The following is a 17536-nucleotide window of genomic DNA, read 5'->3' as shown; positions in this document are numbered from 1 at the left end:
ATACTGTATCAAAAAAGTTGGCCTATGACCAATGCGGCCAGATACCATAGGCTAGGCTAAGTAGCCTTATAGGCACTACCAGAATGTACTGTAACAGGTACACATGAAAACTGTTGTTAATAATGATAACATTGAAAAACAACCATATCACATGAAATTAATAATACAGTATTAAATAAATAAGTGAATTATTGTATGTATCTGTTATCATAAAATTAAGAAAAATTCGAATTACGTCGAACTTGGCGGCCTGTGGCAGATATAAACAAACAAGAAGCGCGCCCTGGTGGTGTATCATGGTACTAATTACATAAACATTCTGAATGTTTATGTAATTAGTACCGCGATACACCACCAGGGCGCGCGCTGGTTTGTTTATATCTGCCACAGGCTGCCGAGTTCCGACGTAATTTCGGAAATTTTTCTTAATTTTATGATAACAGACATACAGTAATTCGGTTTATAAATACTGTATTATTAATTTCATGTGATAATATGGCTTGTTTTTCAACAGCAGCAGCAGCAGCAGCAGCAGCATGTGTGGGCTTTAAATGCTTTTAAATAAGCATGGGAAGAACGCCACCAACAACGCCAACTAGCTGCAGCCGCCTGAAACTTTTTTCTACAAGCATCATATGATTCATCGGGTCGGATTCCGGTTTGTTGTTTGAACTCTGACACAAAATTTACTCAACATTTCGTGTTGAAATCCGATTATTTCGAGTTCTAGTACAGTCGAGGACCGGTTCTACTGTATATATATATATATATATATATATATATATATATATATATATATATATATATATATATATATATATATATATATATATATATATATACATATATATATTTACCAATAGTTTTCACACCACTCTTTTCCCTATTAATACTAGTTTGATTTAGTTATTCTTCATTCTACAAGTTTGCCAGTTTTAATAATGATACAGTACTACACACATATCATTACTTTATATACTTTAATTTTCAAGCTCTTTTATCAGCACATCATGCTAAAGTGCCATTTTTCACAACTATCCCAAAATGGTAAACAGCATCACCTTTGATTACTGTCAAGTTCAATGCTAGGCAACAGCAAGTGGCAATTAAGGATACCTTGAATGCAAGTGCTTCACTGAACCAATGTTATGTAAAAAAAATGAAAAATGCTATTTATGAGATGATGTCCTATCTTGGAGTCAATGAATCAAATTACTACAATTCCAAATTAACATCTACCATTTAAAACATTTAAAATTTATAATATCTGTCCTGATGTTTTGAATGCTTTTAAGATGAGTAATTATACTATCAAAAACTGCAAACTAAATGAAGGAATGCAGAACTGTAACATTTAAATTCCATCTCTGAATAAATGTCAATATTTCCTCGCATCATCTAACACATACATATTGTAATATTGAGTATCATGCTACTATGTTTAATACATAAACCTTGAACAATTCCAATGAAATCATTACATTCAAGGGATTCATTAGAATGTATTACTTCTTACCACACTCTAACCTCACTTAAATTTTTTGCACTATCCCTCTTACATCAAAATTCACTTTGAAATATGAAAAGTAATACAGTACCTTCCACTGCTTTAACAATTCTAGCTGTTTTTATTCCATCATTTCACACTCTAATTGATCATTATGTGACACATACATATACAGACATATTTACAGACTATCTGGGTAATTTGAGGAGGTTAAAGCATGTTGTTGCTAGCAATCCTTATGTCACCATCATTCAAAAAGACCTTTTTCTTACCTTCATCATGTCCTGTTCATCATAAGAAACATCAAGTGAAATATCACGATTAAGTGTGGCATCCCTAGATGGTCCAAGTTCTTCCCTGAAAGCTTCAAATCCAGACTGGTCTAAATGAGCCTTAGCCATTGCTCTTTCAATATCATCTGTGACAAGTTCAACATTGAAAATACACTGGTTAACAATATCATCTCTGCCAATTTTCCTCAGTCCCTTTTCAAGCGTATTCCCATTTGCCTGCCAAAAGATAAAAGGGAATGATCAATTTCTTAATCAGAAATTTTTATGATGCACAATTCTTCATGACAAATGTAACAGGCAAACCTAATGAAAAACAGTACATCTAAAAATTTAACAAGTGAACTATATTGCACCATTAAACTCATCTTAAACTTTACACACAATCTGTAAACTTGAATGCACACCTTATTGCCAGATGTTTGCATCCAAAGCCTGAGCATAACAATAGCCTGCTGTGGAGCATTATCTGGATACTGTGATTTGATGATATTGATATCAGAATCACTGATCTCCAACTCTCGTGCAAGACCAACCCAGTCAGTGCCCAACATATTAGATATGTCAGTCAAACGAAGATCAGCCTTATGAATGGTGTCTGCTTTACCTGGTGAAAAAAATGTATTTAAAGTCAAGGGAAGCTAAGCAATGAAAATCTGGTATGGTATAAGTTACATAATCTTGAACTGTATTGATTAAATCCATACCTCTATTTTCTTTTTTCTCTTAGAATTCTACTGACAGATAAATTAGATTTGCACATTCAGTACTCACTTAGGATGAAGATGATGCTCTATTATCTTGTGTTCTACTGTCTAATCCTCAATAAACAAGGTCTGGGCCAGTGATCCCCAGGTTAGGGAGATAAAGCTGGGCTCATATTAGCATATGTGACAATGAGGCTAAGACATGGGACACAACGAGCACCATTATTCTTAAAAACTCATATAAGCCAAAAATAGTCCTTTCAAATGAAACTTTCAAATGAAAGTTCAAACATATAAAAAGTTTTAGTTAAAGATAATACCACAGTGAAGTAGAACTAAAAGGGGCAAAGATTTTATGAAACAATCCTTTACATTTCTTTACCAGGATTTAACCTGGATTGGTTTACTTAAAAATAAAAGTATAATGGGCAACATTCTGACAGAAAAAATCTGTAGTTAATAACAGAACCATGTTAATAAGGTTTATAAAGGTTTACAAGTATGGAGGTTTAGGTTCAGAATTTCAAAGTCACATTCAAGATAACTGTGGTATAATGATAAAACCATTGTCTTTTAAATTTGTAGCAAAATACTGAACAAAAGGTACATGCAAATACATTTCTAATCATTTTACAACTTTTAACAAATATAATTATTTTCAAAATTCTGCACCATAATTAAGGACAGGAAAGGGGCAATGGTTTTAGGAACAAAGAGGATGGCTGCTTTGATGACAAGACAACAGCTACTCACTAATGGAGAGGAAGGAGTACTTCTTCTCCAACGCGAGAAGGTCAGGTTCTGAGGGCGCAGGCTCAGGCTGGATGTTGTCAGGCAGGGCAATGTTGAGGTTACAGATGGGGGTCTGAGGGGGGTCACCACGCCCAACCTGAAACACAGGGGGTTTTAGCAGGCTAACTAGTGAAGCTTTCTTCCAACGACCATCCTGGAAGATCAAGGGTAGCTGCCAAGTCTGTTTTGATGTTAAATACTATGAATATAATCTTATAAAAACCCATTTATGCTACATCAACACCGTGTTCTCCATTTTCATAAGAGCCAAAGACTGTAGTATGAACTACTGTATACATGTACCCAGAGCACAAGTTTTTTGCTATCTGAAAAACTATGCATGTAAAGAAACTCTTTTGTCATTACAGGTATTTAAGTTTATTAATATCATCATATTTTAACAAATCGTCCAAAGTAAACAGCTTTGATGCTATACCACATTGGTGTTTCAACAATGACAGGCTCAAAAAAGCATACAAGCATACCTTGGGTTGCCTCATGAAGGCAACTCTTCCGATGCAATCAGCATGCTGATCCTTCACTCGTACGGTAAATGGAAGGCGGTTTTCACGGAACGCATAGAAATTGAAGGCAAGTTGGTCCCCAGACTTTGTAACTGGAACGAGGTTACCAGCAAACTCCAGGAACTGTGGCTTACCTTCTAAAACTTCCACATCCCGGGATTTTGCAACCTGCATTAATAATTGAGGTTTTAGGATGTCTGATAAGAGCATTTGCATGAATTTCAAATCTGGCTACATTCAGATACAATTAAAAATTAACAAGAGATTCCCTAAGTAATTCTGCTACAGAATGTAATAAATTTGAACCATAGGATGTAATAAAAACCTTTGGATTTCCTAGAATCATTTAAAATTATCACTCCTTCTCCCTGCTATTTCTAGGGCCTCATAATTTCAAGCATTGTCATTAAATCTTTCTAAGAACCTTCCCATCCTCCCAACTAAAATTTCCTAAAATACCCTCTTTTTAATCTAGATGTGGAATAGTTATTGAATAAATTTCCAATTTACAATGTGTTGGCTCTTCTTAGTATACCAAAAATTACAGCCATAAGAAAATAATTTTTATCTTGGCACTGACAAAACATTAAAATTGACCAACAAAATCTTTACTTCCAACAATAATTTTTAAGTACAAAATTCAGCAAACCTTTACATGGATTATTTTGAAACAGAAGTTTTGTAGTCCTTGAAATCTAGAAACAATACCTGGTATAAATATCAGTAAGATGTCTTTAAATTCTGGACCAATAGCTGAGGGAATTATAAATAATTTTTAATAGAATAAGTATAATAGTGCCAACTATTAAATTCAAAATTGAGTAAGAAAAAATAGTAAACTCCTAGATCTTTAAATCATAGGAGAATGGACAAAAATCCATTCACCATATATAGGAGGCCTGGTTTTGACATTTTCTATACTCATTTCCTAAGTTATCATGATACTTCAGTATTGATCATAGTTGTCTGCAATTTGTTTCCTAGACATATTATTCTTGCATAAATACTGACAGAAAGATTTTGAGACACTTCATCAACATCAGCTCCAACCACACTGTTGGTAAGTAGGAATTCCTGAAGTAAATAAGAACAGAGTCTTAGGGGTGGAAGAAGTAGGCAAGTTTTTAAAATTCTATGATGTGATTATTTAGACAGCAAAGTGTTTGAGAGGGTAAAGGAGGGTAGAAAGAGAGAATGTAAGTGGTAAGTGTTTGGATGAGATGAAAGGTTTACAAATAGAAAAAGAAATTGATGTGTAACTGCATTACAGAAGAAATCATCATATACAGGTACAGGAGGATGGATTGGGTAGTGAAGAAACCAAGGAGAACAAGAAAGCAAGTAAGGAAAATCCAAGGAATATAAAATTTTATGAAGCATTTTATGAGGCAGTAAAAGCAGAAGGTTATAATAATGAAGAGACGACTAAGATACTAGAAAATGCAGTCTAAAGAGAATACGGTGCAGGGTCACTGGAGTAAGTATCTGAAGATTTGTTAAGTGTGGAAGATAGAAGAGGAGCAAAGTTTGGGAATGCTTGTGGAAGTGACTACTGAAGAAATGGGGAGGTAATTAAGATGTTGCAAATTAATTAATAATTGTGTTAATAGAAATAAGAAGCCTGTTACCTAGTATTAAAAAGAATACTTTACTACTTTCTCTTGATAGTGATATCTGTACTTGTGAACTTAATTATAAATTTGAACTGTAAATGCCAAATAAAAATAAATGAGTTGCTTATAATAAAAAAATATTTTTTTCAAACAAATCTTGCTGAGCTTCATCAGTAAAAGTTCTTGAGCAAACTGGAAAGGAACTGCTAATTGGAAAAGGAATTCATGAAATAATGTTCAAAAGACCAAAGGGAAACCCTACAGTGTCAGTAGCATTTATGGGATTTCTAAGAAGAGGGATTCTCAGACTGCCAAGTTATGTTAAAAGGCTGTGAAGCATGTGTAGGAATATTTAATACATTGGAGCTTTGTGAGAATTCTTTTCACTCTACAGTATATGAATAAAATTTAATTATAACCAGCATAAACTGTTTCAACATAATGTATAAGACAAAAAGTGAAGTCAATGTGTAATTTCAATCTTATTTCATTTAAAAACTACAATATTTATATGTTTTGTAAAAGTTATAATATAGTGGCCCACATGAAAAAAGCTGCACTTAATTTCATTAGTTGTACATAATGAAAACTTGTAAAAAATTATACAAAATAAGCTGATTATAAGCCATTCTATTTTTTCTTTGAATGATAACATACTATATTATTTACAGAAGCCCCTCAGCTTATCAGACATCAAATTATCAGTATATTAGTAACTGGTACATATCAGCTACACTTTCATGATGGATTTTTACTAGGTTACCTTTTTAGATATGACGCATTTTGCAAGTAAATGTCTAAATTAAAAAATATGTATAAGTACATGTCACCTTAAGGTAGAAATTACAAGTACTGTAATTACTATTGGATGGTCATTTACAGGCTACACTATACTGCTGCACAGGGTCTTTGCTGCTTATCAGAAGGACAGACACGTAGCATCTGATGAAGTACTAGTACTAGTGCTGTACTAGTAGAGCATACAGTTTATAGCATGGAATAACAGCCCATAAATCAGTATGTATTGGAATTATATAGAATAAACCTTAGTTGGAAAAACTTCAACAGGTATGGGTTCATACTTGGTATTTTATGATGACCTACATGTTCCTTTGAAGTCTGATTACCCTACTTCAATATTTTTAAAAAAATTCTTTAAAAACCAAACCATTTCAAATGGTATGATATACATCAAACTTGTTTTCTGTTTTTTTTATCACTATACATTAATAAGAGCCACCCTGCTATTCTAGGCATTTACCTTTTATTAACTTTGATACAGTTATCCAAACTCAATATGAAATCTGTCAGCAAAATAAAGGTGTACTGTCGGTGGATATCAAATGGAACAATCATGGTACTGCACAATTAATGTAAAGAAAATGGCTACAACTACCTTTTGCTCAAATGTAGAACATAAAACATGGCTTTGATCTATGGGCAACTTATGTAATAAATATGAAACTACACACAAACAAGAATCCAATACTTGTTCAGCCCAATAATGATAGTAAAGTAACTTGCCTCAACAAACATTTCCTGATTTTCTAATGTTTTATCTTCTCGATCATCCGTCATGCAGAATACGCGAACTCTCGCTTCCTCCAACTGGTGTCTCTTGCTAAATACCACAAACTTAGCCATAAAAGGCACATGTATAGCTTCTCTGTATAGTTCGGTGGCCATTTTAGTTGCTTCAGGTATATTACTACAATCCATCAGCCAAAATCGTGCAGAAACTGTAGTAGTAAAGCTGACACAATCGTTGACAAAAGTGAGAGGGGTAGAGCCTGTGACATCCTCCCATTGAGCACGGGTTGTGCCGCCTGGAAATAACAATAATTAGTCATTGTAGATTTGAAATATAGTCTTTTTTATGAAGAAACTTGATTAAGACTGCCTGAGAACTTGAAGAATCACTTTATTATTGAGTAATAAGAATGCTTCCAAAAATGCTTTTCTTTTGTCACTAACAGCTCTAAATGCTAAACTTTATTCAAAACAAAACTAAAAAATCAAAGCTGAATGCTTATTCAACTTTGGAATGAATATTCATCTAGCACATTCAACTACAGTCCATAAGATTTCAAAATGAAAGCATTCAGGGCTTTTCACTGAATTCTAATTTTCAAAAATACTTAAAAATTATTTTTCTGACTTATAACATTTATTATCATAATAACCATTCAAAGATATTTAAACACCACAGCTACATTCACTAAAAGACATAAAAGCTATATGAAAAAAACAAACTAAAAAGTGTATGTGGGAGTAACTTCTACAAATAGGGTATAGTAAATGGTGATAGTGAAACAGGCATTGCACTAACTTTATTCTTGTGACTGTTGGGAATGCATGCCATCTAAATTTATCATTCTTACAAAAAAAAAAAAAAAAAATAATTCAGTACAGACATTAAAGTAGATTCTTCCTAAGAACAAAAGTAAAACAAATCCACAATACAATGAAAGATACTTTGCAGAATGAGGGAGGAAAATCTTTTAGATATTTTAAACAGAAAATTAGTTAACTGCATTACTGATAAAATAAAATCAATTCTATTATAGAATTTTCAAATGGTAATTTGAGGTCCTCAGAATAAGCTTTCCTCCCTGATTCAAATTAAAACTATCAAAACTATATCTCCATGCTATATAAAAGCATCCATCTATTGGCATCAAGCATGATAAGTCTAGCAACCCTGGACTGCATACTAGGAGACCACAGAGTTGACTGCACCTAAGCTAGCAACTACACAGCAGTAGCTAAGACGTGGTGCATTTCCAAGGCACTTACAAAAATCTATGGTCTATGAAATGCATCCCTTTGAGGTTGCACATATTGTGCTTGATGTCAATAAAAGCTGCCTAGAACTTAAACATAGAATCCTGTTCACTGTGATTAAGAGTGACAAAGGCACGGCAGGCATGTTTCTGGCACTCTCCAATGGGACCAATGGCAAATATTTTCCTCTATTAGGTTTTTAATGACAGACCTAGTACAAAATAAAACATATTGAACAAGTACTCTGTATAACTAATACAACAGCACATTCATCTGGGGAATGATGCACATTTTGTACAAAATACCAACTAGGATACTGCAATCTCAAAGTACATAAAAAAGGGGCTTCCCCATAAAGCAGTTTTGTCTGCCGTGAAGGCTTTGCCTATAAACAGTGGCCAGGAGCTGTTATCTACAGTAATTCTGTTCTAGAATTTCATTCTAAAATAACGTAAAATATCATACTATGCAAAATACTTAATAAACTTGAAATAACATCAAAGGACCTAGCTATTGATAAAAAAATATATATATGCTTCTATTAACTGTGCATATCAGAAAGTTCAAGAGTAGAATGCCAAATGGGTATTCATGTTTTTGCCTCAAAAACCTAAATGGAAATAATTTCACTTTCTTACAGCCCAAGAAGCAGGTCATCAGTATGAAGTGGAATAATTCAACAAAGAAAATTAAATAATGAGGAATACTATGGGAAGACATGCACACAGTGTATGCACTCCTGATAAAAAAGTGATTCATAAGTGAAGAGAGTAATTATCAACAGACAGCCAGAATGAGAAGCATCTAAATTATCGCTTCTCTGATTCAATCATTGATATTACAAGTCAGATCACAAATCTCACTGACGACGACAAGGTATTATCTTCTTGTTATTCCAGAACAGTGAATCAGTGGCAACTCAATGTAACCTTGTGTCATGCAGGAACTTGTAGAGAAATATACAGAGCAGGGGTGAGGAGGAACAGGAAGAAATAAATTTTAATCCAACAATACTGTAACAGGCCTATGTGTAACTTGCATGAATCATCAAATATACAAAATAAAATTCTTCCAAAAAGCTTTGCAAAATAATTTACTTCAGCATTTTATAGGCAATACAACCTGCTGCAACAGCAGTAATAACATGATTCATGCAAGAGAATAGATTTTTTTCTGAGTAATATTTTTGCAGCAAATTGGCCTTTAATGGGGAGGAGGAGAGGGAAACTGTTTGTGTATTTGTCTGCAAATCAGTAAACTGAACTACAATACTTAACAGTCCAAATGAGAAATGTTACTGATGTACCTCAAATTACCAGTCTTAAAATATTCATGTATATTAGTTACTTGATTTACTCATGTTATTCAAGTTTAACAACTTAGTACTCCAGACATCTACTCATGAGGTACGACAGTAAATATGTTGTCTTTAACCAGCAACTGAAGCCCGGAGCATTTGAAATTCTTCCTGTGTCAACCAGATAATTCTGAGAATGATCAACACGGAGAGACTCAACTCTGTCTTTGGTTTCATGTAGTTCACTAATGAGTGATAGCTTTCTAAAATGCTTAAGCTACCAGTGGAATAGAGGCAGTGAATAGAAATATTTAGCCTAGTTACAGCCATCTCTGATCACATAAGCATGTCTTATTCAAAGCCAACTGAATACTGTTATCTCAGAACACTGAAACCTAATATAAAATTCAGATTGTATATTTACAGGTAAAAATGAACAGTAATTTTCTGAAATAATCTTTTGCAAAACACTGCTTCACCTAACATGCTTCAATTCATATGATTTCTGTTTCACAGAGAAACTATGGCTCACAACCTTGAAGCATAACTTGAGTATTATATTAATATCATTACATATTATAAAGAAGCTTAAAGATACTCTACATGGATAACGGAGTGGCTGTATGTGGCTAATTAAAAAGCATTGGACGCTTCTGAACTAGTAGTGTGCTTCATGTGCATGTGGGATTTGTCTAAAGCAACACACCATGCATGAAAATGCAAGCAGCCTTTCTTAAATCATTCAATAATAATAAAAAATTCTTTTCAATGTTGGTTCATCATCTGACCTTATGATTTCCTAGACTGCACCCAAAGCTAATTGTTTTCTTAGTATGTATCATGAAAGAGCAATCTTATTTTGTAAAAAAAAAAAAAACCATTACAGTTTTATGTTGCGTAGCTTTGGTTGAATTTCCACAATACTTTAAAGGAAAGTACATTTCATGTTTCACAGAGTTCTTACGTTGAGTCAAAAAATAATTGTGCTTCTTTTCAGGAGGGATCTATGATCTATTGAAAAATCATACACACAAGCTAATTCAAAATGATGTATAGTTCTAAAAAAAAACATACATAAAAGTTGTGAAAAAATAATTAAGAAAATTTAGGAACAAAACGGGTCAGGTGATGAAGGATTACTCTCAACGCAAACAAAGACACACAAATTCAACTGTGCACCAGCTCCCATAAACACTACTAATAATACAGCTTGTGTTAAAAACAAGCAAAATAAAAAGGCCACAAGCAAAAATGAGTTAGGGGTATCAAAAGGGGAGAAGGCAACATCCAACTAAACAAAAACTATCATTCACTGCTTCAGAAAAGACCAGAGCCTGTTGGGCATCTACCAGACTTGGGAAAAAATTTCAAGGCCTTTCATAAGAGTCCCGCATCACCAGGGATTCACGTAAGCTACAAGACGTCTTGAGGAGTTTGTAGTGGTAATGATAGCAATAGTAATAGTAGTAGAAGTAGTAATAGCAATAGTAGTAGTATTAGTGATAGTAGTACAGTAGTAGTAAGAATAGTAGTAGTAGTAGTACTAGTAGTAGTAGGAGTAGTAGTAGCAGTAGTTAATGACTTTGGGGCATTCCACTCCGTTCTTTTTAAACTGCTTAAAATTGCAAGGCACAACATTAAACTTGAGTGCAATCTGTAATGTATGGATATTTTCACCGCAAGCCTGAGATGATATGGGCAGTTAAGATGTAAAATATTGTTGTTGTTGGTTTCTGTAGAAGGTAAACTCTGGTTTTCTGAAAATGTCCATATTTACAGTACTCAAAAGGGTTTACAGAGACCACAGTTAGGGGCGTTATGGCAGAAAACAAACAGTATGAGCATTAAAAAGATAACTTAAAAAGTTTTCACCCAGATGCCCATTCCTTCTCTAGTTGAATTTTACCTTTCAAAGATCTTTTCCGAAACACCCCTACAGTAGAGGCCCAAATGTGCAGCATAACAAGAGTAGAAGTGTTTCTTGGTTAGTATGTGAGACAGGTTTGGGGTAGTGGGTCCAATTAGGATTTAGTTAAGATTAATTATTAAACTGATTATTGGACAAGGGAATGAGGAAAAATTGTGGTTCTTAAATGACCTCTTTTATCATTGTAGCCAAATTATGCTCAATTTCATCTAAGGATCATAAATTAATCTTTAAATTTTTTGATGGGCTCAGGTAGATATTTTCCTTTTAAAAAAATTCAGAATTATTTCTATTACTTGTAAAAAACAAAAGCCTGAAAACAGGAATTTTCTGGTATTGTATAGGCTTCTAGATGGATTGAAAAGGATACATGTCTCATATCTGGACAAGCACTAATCTATTGAATAAACTTCATTTTGAAGGCTAAATGGCTTATTGTATCCTTTAACCCTAGCAAAAATTAGGGTAAACTACATTGATAATTCAATATATCTAGGGGATATGAGTACATTCACCACTGAGGCACTAGACTAAGCCTATCAAAACTATAACAATAGTCTAATGTAAGGCATGGCCTTATATTTGACCAATAGACCAAATGGTGTAGTATGCATTCTTGATTTCTGGAATATGGCGAGGCCAAATTTATTTTCCAAAGCTTTAAAAATTACAAGAGCATGAAAAATGTGAAAAATGAGTGAAAAATCTACTGAACTATAATTTATTAAAAGTTTTACTTGATTTTCCTGAGAGGATTGCAGACAGCAAGCTCTGCCAACCCTAGTCATCTCGGGAAATGAACTGGCCACCCCCAGCTGGTTTCATCCAGCCAGAGTCTGCTTTGTCTTGGTCAGTCTAGCACATCATGTTGTAAAAGTCAGAAAGACTGAAGGGAAAAACATTGCAGTACAAAGACAAACAAATTAATAAAAAAAAAAATGCCTCAACAAAACTGACAAGTTGAAGCGTCCAAGCAGAACAAACAGTTATAGAGCAGAGTTGGTCTTTCCTTGTTGTCACTTAGGTGGTGGGGGGGCCTCCCAAGCAGACATTAGACAATCAATACTGCCATACAAGAATCTTACACACAATGCAAGCAAGCCCCGTCTCTCACAGAATAATATTGTACTATTTGAAAAGCTTATTAATAACAGAAAATTTCATTAGACAGAACCGGGCCATCACGATACCCAATTTTAGCACTGAAATATTGCAACAGGCTTTAACTTACAGCAAATATCAAATACCCCTTAAACAAAAAAGTAAGAATAGCAGCAGCTAAGAAGCTTATAGAGAGTAAGTTGGGTGTCTAAAGTGTACATATTCCAGTGAACTAGTGATGGAATAGTGACTGTCTTACCTTTACCTTGTCAGTCACACATTGTGATCCTAACTAAATCAGTGTTTCAACATATCTTACAATCAGTCTGTTGGGTTGCCAGTGAATTTATCATTGATTCTTATATTAGAAGCAATTATTATGATGCTCTTCAAGACAACATATAAGATTAATATCATGTTCCCATGCTGACTGTCAGGAACATTATTTTTTCAAGAAAAATAAAGCAATACATATGCAAAGTAAAAAAAAAAGTCAGTAGAAAGCCATGAATTAACAGACTACATTAAATGAGACAGTGTTTTTGGCTGAGATAAAATATTAGATATCAAGTGTGGTATAAAACACCAGTTATTAGAGAAATATTTGTTCCTACAGTTTTGTAATGTACTGTCCATAAAACTGCACAGAAGATATGGTATTATATACATATAAAGCAAGAGTAAGTTACTGATAAAAAAAATTTAGTCCAATAGAAGGCACTATTAAGAATTTAGACAACTCAAAACAAGAAAAAAGAAAACTAGGAGTTTGTGAAATGAAACTAACCTACAATGTGTGACACACAACCACCTACAAAGGGAGAGTTGGGGGATAGATAAGTGCCAAACATTAAAGTTCGATAAGAAGCCCACAAGCTTCTCATAGCATATAAAACACATACATTATATATATATATATATATATATATATATATATATATATATATATATATATATATATATATATATATATATATATATATATATATATATATATATATATATATATATATATATATATATATACAGTCCCTGTTTACTGGCAGGGGTTCCGTTCTGACGGTGTGACGATAACCAAAAATCGCCAAAACCGGTATGTATCGTCACCAATACCCATTAATCGGCGCCGATAAGCAGAAATCGACGATTTTCGGCAACGAAAATTGCTGATTTTCGTCACTAGACAAGTACCGTAAAACCGGATCACCTATAACCTACCCCGCCGATAACCGGGGACTGCCTGTGTATGTGAGTGTGTGTGTGTGTGTGTATATATATACATGTATATGAGTATATATATATATATATATATATATATATATATATATATATATATATATATATATATTAATAAAAATAAATAAAAATACATCCAAGAAAGAAAATGTTTAGAGTAAGGTTTGATTCATGGGCACAAAATTTTGTTAAAGGTCACAAAATTTTTGACTGAGTAAATATGTACTAACAGTTTCCATTTTTACCATATATCTAATTGTTCCTGATAATGACATTTATATATATTTATATATAAATATATACAGTATATTATATATATAAATATATATCACACTGCACAAACACACACATACTGTAATATATATATATATATATATATATATATATATATATATATATATATATATATATATATATATATATATATATATATATATATGTTGTATAATGAATAAATGTATGTTTAACATTTTCAAGGCTGAAACTTAGTATAATTTAACTTAGCATAAAAGCATCGGGACAACATACAGAAACCAAAGTGTAACTGCAGTACAAAAATGCTTTTGAATATTTCCTGCACTAGCATTATAGTATTTGTGTAAACAATGTGTGTATATACATGTACACACACACACATATATATATATACAGTATATATATATATATACATATATATATATATATATATATATATATATATATATATATATATATATATATATATATATATATATATATATATACACACACATATATATATATATATATATATATATATATATATATATATATATATATATATATATATATATATATATATATATATAGATAAATACTGTTTTATGATACGCTCTAAAGAAACACACTTATAAAAAGCATATGCTTGTACACAAACATATACTGTACCATATATATATATATATATATATATATATATATATATATATATATATATATATATATATATATATATATAATATTGATATAACTACAAAGAATATAACAATCTATTTCAATAAATGTGAGTATATTACGCTGTCTATACAGATATGTAAGTATGTATATATGTATATACACAATACTTTTCATATATATTTATATCTATCTTTTATTTACATATGAACAAAAATATATGTGCATATACACACATCTATCAAAAGTGAATCATGAGCACTGATAAACTGAACTGTGAAAGCAAAATTTATGACTGATGCAACCTTAACCATCAATGAAAACTTATTCTTCAATTCTTCAAAGTTTTCATAAAAACAAATGGCACTTTTCACATTTCCCTTCTAATTCTGTCTTTATTCCATATACTTAAGGTTGCATAGTTATGCAAGAGAGAAAGCTAACTAAAATCACTAGTAAACTTTAGGTACCTTTCTAGCAATGAACAAACAAAGTTTACAATGTCTTCCTCCTGTTGTGAAAAACTTTTTGATGTGATACATAGTGTTTTTGAGAAGGAAATTCAGTGTTGAAGGCTACCATAAATTTAACTTCATATATAGCAGCTCAATTCATAACAAGATTCAGTCATTGCCTTAGAACACATACCATATAGAAGTGTGCTTGTGAATTTGCATTAATAGGCATATGCATACATAAATTTCAATATGTATTTTAACTACCAGGTATTACGAATGAAATACGGGTTGACTACAGTCAGCCCTCAACCTATGTGTACCTAACTTATGCAACAATTATTATCTGCTTTAAAAAAATTTTAAAATACTAAAAGGCAAAATTTTAATTTGCTGTGTGTGCCAAGTACACCAAGAATTTAAAGAATATGTTAAAATCATTTCATATTAATACTAAAAAAAACATTAGGGTTGTGTGTGTGTGTGTTTACAATTCACTGATATAAATTCACAACTGCAAACCAAAACTATGACACATCCTTAGTTCTACTGTAGATGTAACACCTTTCAGTAATGTTCTCTGTTATATAACCACAACTTGGAACTGGAACTATGACTATCATCATCAAAGGCTACTCCAGTTACAATCATTGTAATATAAAACAAATTACAGCCTTGTTTAATTCAATTCACTATCACTAATGTGACTGTGAGAGAGAGAGAGAGAGAGAGAGAGAGAGAGAGAAAATTCATATCAATTACTGATATATAAGAATGGATGCTAAGCCAACTTTGTTAAATTTACTATTTAGCTGAAACTTGACAGAGAGACAGAGAGATTAATCACAACAGATAGGAATAAAACAAACATACTTAAATTCACTAATACATCATACTTAAGACTCGAGAGAGAGAGAGAGAGAGAGAGAGAGAGAGAGAGAGAGAGAGAGAGAGAGAGAGAGAGAGAGAGAGAGAGAGAGAGGATAAATTTATATTTTCTACATTTACTTAAATTATTAATGGATATCCAATTCACTCTTATGTCATAAAAAAAAGATGCAATAAGGTTATTTATAATTCTTGAATAAACACAACTAAGGCTACAACTGTTGCTTCAGTGTTGAACACGTGCAGCCACTTTTGTCCGTATTCTCTATACAAAATTGTAAAACATATTTACAAAGATTTAGGTATGTATTATAAAATCAATAATCTAGAAGATATTTATATCTACTGTATACTGGTAGATGTGCAAAGGCAATGTATACTAAGGTAAATACCTTATCGCACACTGAATTATGAAGTTTTATAGTAAGACTTTGAATGAGAGATTTTTTACCTATAAAAGGGGGTTCTGGAAAAAAAACCCATCCCACTAAGTTAAGGGCTGACTGTACTTGATTAGCTAAAAATGTATACACATACATAAACAATGTACTCAAACTGTAAAAATTTTCTCTCAAATAAATAATATCAGCATAAACACCTTACAGAAAACTTCTCTGATAGTAAAACCCTGATTTGCTATATATTAAACTTTTACAGTAAAATATATTTTTGTAATGCACAGCAAACAATTTTCTCTTCTAAAATATTTTATATAAATAACATCCATTCCAAAAAGTAGGTACTATAATATAATATATACTGTTAGCTTTCCATAAAACTTTTACCGGAGGAAATCCTAACCATTTTAATCAATCAATTTTTATGTGCATCAACCATCATATTAATTTCATAAGAAATCAATTAATTTCCCAGCTGAATATATTCTTATTCCTAATACATTTCAGTTAAGGGGTCTATGCTCCAAAATACTGTGGTCCACAATCAGGTGTTCTTAAAAAATAAATGAATAAAAAAAGAACACCTTTGCATTTTAGTCTCATAACCAAATCCATAATTAAATTAAAAGGTTCTAATGACATTTATTTAAAAAAATTTTGCTTTCATAAAATTCTAAAAAATCAAGGACTTCTCTCCCTAACTCTGTGCTTCCCTCAAACCTGACACTGACACTGTACTGTAATTCATTTACATAGCTAACATGGTGCTGCTAAGGATACTTCCAAGAGGAACTCCATTTCCCACCTACTTGCATCAGAAAGAATGATACCTGCAGTAATTATAATGTACTTATATAAGAAAATTCTTGATGCAAAATGGCAAATGACCAACAATACAGTGTTTTCAGGGTTGAATGTCAATATGTTATATATGGCACTTTCAGAAATGGCAAATAATTGTTTGCATTCAAATTCTCTGCCAACATAATCTCCAAAATAGGATAATGGAACTATGGTAGTTCTATTATTTTGGGATCCAAACTGAGTGAGTGTAACAACACTGGATCCAAACAGAGTTTTCAGATCTTCAGTGCAGTACCAAATA

The 17536-nt window shown here is 32.2% G+C and overlaps 1 protein-coding gene across 50 annotated transcripts in view; it reads right to left on the bottom strand.

Annotated features, from left to right (window-relative positions):
- The window catches only part of LOC136827934 (ankyrin-2-like), a 790256-nt gene that overhangs the window by 153681 nt on the left and 619039 nt on the right, over positions 1–17536 (bottom strand). For 32 of the 50 annotated variants that reach the window (XM_067085443.1, XM_067085453.1, XM_067085409.1 and 29 more), the window contains 6 exons: positions 11421–11447; positions 6958–7259; positions 3782–3988; positions 3258–3450; positions 2205–2404; positions 1780–2016 (listed from right to left, as the gene is read on the bottom strand). In XM_067085443.1, the coding sequence (XP_066941544.1) occupies positions 1780–2016; positions 2205–2404; positions 3258–3450; positions 3782–3988; positions 6958–7259; positions 11421–11447 (1166 nt within the window). The remainder of the gene's footprint in view (positions 1–1779; positions 2017–2204; positions 2405–3257; positions 3451–3781; positions 3989–6957; positions 7260–11420; positions 11448–17536) is intronic. The other 18 variants (XM_067085408.1, XM_067085413.1, XM_067085416.1 and 15 more) reach the window with 3 other exon arrangements.

The sequence above is a fragment of the Macrobrachium rosenbergii genome, chromosome 42 (assembly GCF_040412425.1).
Source record: "Macrobrachium rosenbergii isolate ZJJX-2024 chromosome 42, ASM4041242v1, whole genome shotgun sequence".
Lineage (NCBI taxonomy): Eukaryota > Metazoa > Arthropoda > Malacostraca > Decapoda > Palaemonidae > Macrobrachium > Macrobrachium rosenbergii.
This window is presented reverse-complemented; position numbering and strand designations above follow the sequence as displayed.